The following is a 3,549-nucleotide window of genomic DNA, read 5'->3' as shown; positions in this document are numbered from 1 at the left end:
ATCTCGGAATTATAAATATAATTAAATTGTGTCATATATGGATGAAAAATAAAATTATGTAACAACTATATTTATAAAAATTAATATAAAAATAAATGAGGTTCTAGTTGAAATGGAAAAATAGAGATGTTAAAAGCTATGTGTGTATTTTCTATTTTTATATAAAAGATATAAAGAGATAAAAATATCTTTAAGATTATATGGTACGTTTTGTAAAATAATGATATTTTAGTCGTTATTCAATTGAGTTGGTGTTCAATAAACTATAATTAAATAAACTATCAAATTAAGAATGCAATAAACGATAAATACACTAAATTTATATTCGGTGAGACTTAAATTAATAATATCAACGAAATCTTTTATCATTATATTAACAACTTAGTATAACGAAATTGATAATATAAGGGGGGAAAAACATTCCAACAAACTCTTTTTGGGTTTTTTTAGTACATGGATGAAATTTGAGGCATTTATATTGAAAATGTTGCGAAAATGAGTGTCGACCAGCAGAGTTAATGGAGTTATTCATGTCCCATATATATACATATTTAACGTGGGATTGTAATAGTTAAACATGAAAAACATGGCTCACTTGGTCTAACTTCAGAAGTATTTGGTGCATGATATGTCGGTATGGGCCTCGAACTTGGAAGTTCCGGCAACGGTGCCTCAAAGTTAAGAACCTGAATAGCTTGCCTTATTGACGGTCTTGAACTCGGGTCAGGATGAACACACCACAATCCAACGATCAACAAGCATTCGATCTGTTTATAGTCGAACTCCATGCATAGTTTCTGGTCCACAACATCAAGCAGCCTTTGGTTTCCATATGAATCCCACACCCAGGCCACCAACGATGCCTTGGACTCTTCATATTCAGGCTCTATTGATCGTCTACCACACGCGATTTCCAGTGCCACAATGCCAAAGCTATAGACATCTGATTCCTTACTAACTTTTCCCGAAGAAATGCACTCCGGTGCCATATAACCGATGGTTCCAGCTAATCGAGTAGTTTGCGAACCTTTTGCATGATCAACTAGCCTAGCTAACCCGAAATCCCCGAGTTTAGCATTGAAATTTGAATCCAACATGATGTTGCTGGCTTTGATATCCCTATGTAGCACACAATGATCGCCTTCTTCATGTAGATACAATAGAGCCGACGCCAAGTCCTGCATGATTTTGCATCTCACTTCCCAGTTCAGTAAGCTTTTGCCTTTGAAAAGATGGGAATCTAGGCTACCATTAGCCATGAACTCGTAAACGAGTAGGAGCTCGCGTTTTTCGTGACACCAGCCAATAAGCTTGACCAGATTTTTGTGTCTCAATCGGCTAATGATCTTCACTTCGGATGCATATTCCTTGATTCCTTGTTTAGAGGCCTTTGAAATCCTTTTAACAGCAACATGGGTATCCAAGTCCCTCAAGTACCCTCTATAAACTGCACCAAAACCTCCCTCTCCTAGCTTTTCACCTTTGAACATATTTGTCACTTTTGCTAATTCTTCCAGGGAAAATTTCCTCGGCGCCGCTCCATGTCGAAAGTCACTGTCGTGAAAGAACATATCCGATACGTGATCGTGATCGTCTACATTGGTGTCGTCCTCTCGTCTTAATCTCCTTAAAAAGAACCACAAGAACACACCTAGGCCAAAAATCAAAGCACAAGCTCCAACAATTAACCCCACCACTAACAAACCTAGGCCAAGAATCAAACCAGAAGCTCCAACAATTAACCCCACCACTAATCCTCTAATGTTTTTCCTCCTTTTCGGGTGTTCTGAAGGAAAGGAATGTGGTGCAGGAGCAGCGCTTGGAGAGATTGCTCCGATGATTACATGATTGTCATGGTCTCCATTGGCGTTGTCCTTGTTTCTTTTTCTCCTTGAGCAGAAGCAACATCCCAAACATAGGACAACAATCAAAGCACAAGCTCCGACAATTAACCCCACCACTAGTCCCATCAGGTCATTCGGATCAAAGGAATCTGGTTCAGCAGCAGGGTTTGGCGAGATCGCTCCGATGAGTGACCAATTCTCTGGATGCTTAGCTGGAGGGTCATAGTTACAAACAATAAAAGTTCCCCCGTTATTACATCTCACTTTTGCACATCCGAGACGAATTGAATATTTCCAAATCACTTGAGTATAATAGGCACAGTCATAGCCTAGACTACAGCTATTTGATTCAAAGTCATAGTAGTGCTTCTCATCAATCCACATTTTCACAGCATCGGATCCAGAAAGATCATTCTTGCTCCATGCAAGATTCTCACCGTAAGGCCCTCTAGACTCCACAAGCTCACACTGCGATATCCTCTGTTTGGCATGGTCTGCTGCGTACCTTGCCACCACATCGTCCCAAGTGAGGGGGCGAACACCGACTGCTGCACGAGCTTTGTTGTGTACATTCAAGTAGTCTTGAGGTGATGAACCATCTGCTGTGGAACTAGGGCTCGGTGCAGCTGCCACCGTGACGTTGGATCGGTTCGAACCTGGTTGATTGGCTCCCAGGGAACCATGTGTTTCCATACAGCCCAACAGAGCCAAGACGAACAAACAAATTGTTACCGAATTCTTGCATAATTTCATTTGCAAAGAGGGATCAATTAAGCTCATCAAATTATCTATCACAAAAGTAAAGTTACAGTAAGACCCGGCAAAAAGTCCACAACACAGCTCAGCCTAACCAGTGGCTTAAATTACGAGCAATACCATGGGGCATTCGTTACACGATACCCAACAAAAGGACACTTGAGAGGTTGTCTTCGGTAAGCAATTTTAGAACTCTGATAAGTATTTATCGCCTTATGATTTTCGAAAAATGTGAAGTTAATGTTTCTAGTTTGTGTTTTTTTTTTTTTTTGAACAGAAGACGACCACAGGGGTCGACACATATTATTAAGTAAAATCGCTAATTACAGCATGATATAATTAATTTTATCATTATATAATTAGTTCAATAATTTATACAAAAGATGTATAAAAAAACACAAATTATATGAAAGAAATTATAAAAATCAGCAATTCAATTATTTATACGCAGTAAATTAGTAGATGCTAGAATCAAATCAGATTAGTCTATTAAATCAATTTGACTAGTGGCAAAAATTGGATATAGATCAAATCGATAGTGATAAAAAAACCAAAATTGAGATAAAAATCAACGGTTGAATCAATTTATAAAATTTATAATAATTTTAATTGTTTATTTTATTATTATTGAATTGACAATCGAATGATTAAATTAAGCACGGATCGTCTAATCGATTCCACCACTAATTTTAAAGCTTTATAATTAAGTAAAAGCCAATAGTATATGTTTATTTATGTTTTAAGTTTTAATCCTTTACTTTTTCAGATTTTAAAATTAAAGTATAATCATTAACATAATTAAGATTATTTTATTCATTTGAATTCTATTATGTCCCTTTTAGTTTTATTTTATTTTATTTTATTTTTTTAAATGACACACCAATAAATTTAACAACCTTAAGAATTAAAATTAAATTTTGAAATATGAAAAACAAATAGAATAAATTTT

The 3,549-nt window shown here is 36.3% G+C and overlaps 1 protein-coding gene across 1 annotated transcript; it reads right to left on the bottom strand.

Annotated features, from left to right (window-relative positions):
- Positions 1–340: 340 nt before the first annotated feature.
- LOC105783633 (L-type lectin-domain containing receptor kinase IX.1) lies at positions 341–2,867 on the bottom strand. The gene has a single exon (XM_012609204.2). The coding sequence runs from the start codon at positions 2,622–2,624 to the stop codon at positions 552–554; it is 2,073 nt and encodes a 690-aa protein (XP_012464658.1). The 5' UTR covers positions 2,625–2,867; the 3' UTR covers positions 341–551.
- Between the last annotated feature and the right edge of the window lie 682 nt (positions 2,868–3,549).

The sequence above is a fragment of the Gossypium raimondii genome, chromosome 13 (assembly GCF_025698545.1).
Source record: "Gossypium raimondii isolate GPD5lz chromosome 13, ASM2569854v1, whole genome shotgun sequence".
Taxonomy (NCBI): Eukaryota; Viridiplantae; Streptophyta; class Magnoliopsida; order Malvales; family Malvaceae; genus Gossypium; species Gossypium raimondii.
The sequence above is the reverse complement of the archived record's forward strand: the minus strand, read 5'-3'. Positions and strand labels throughout refer to the sequence as shown.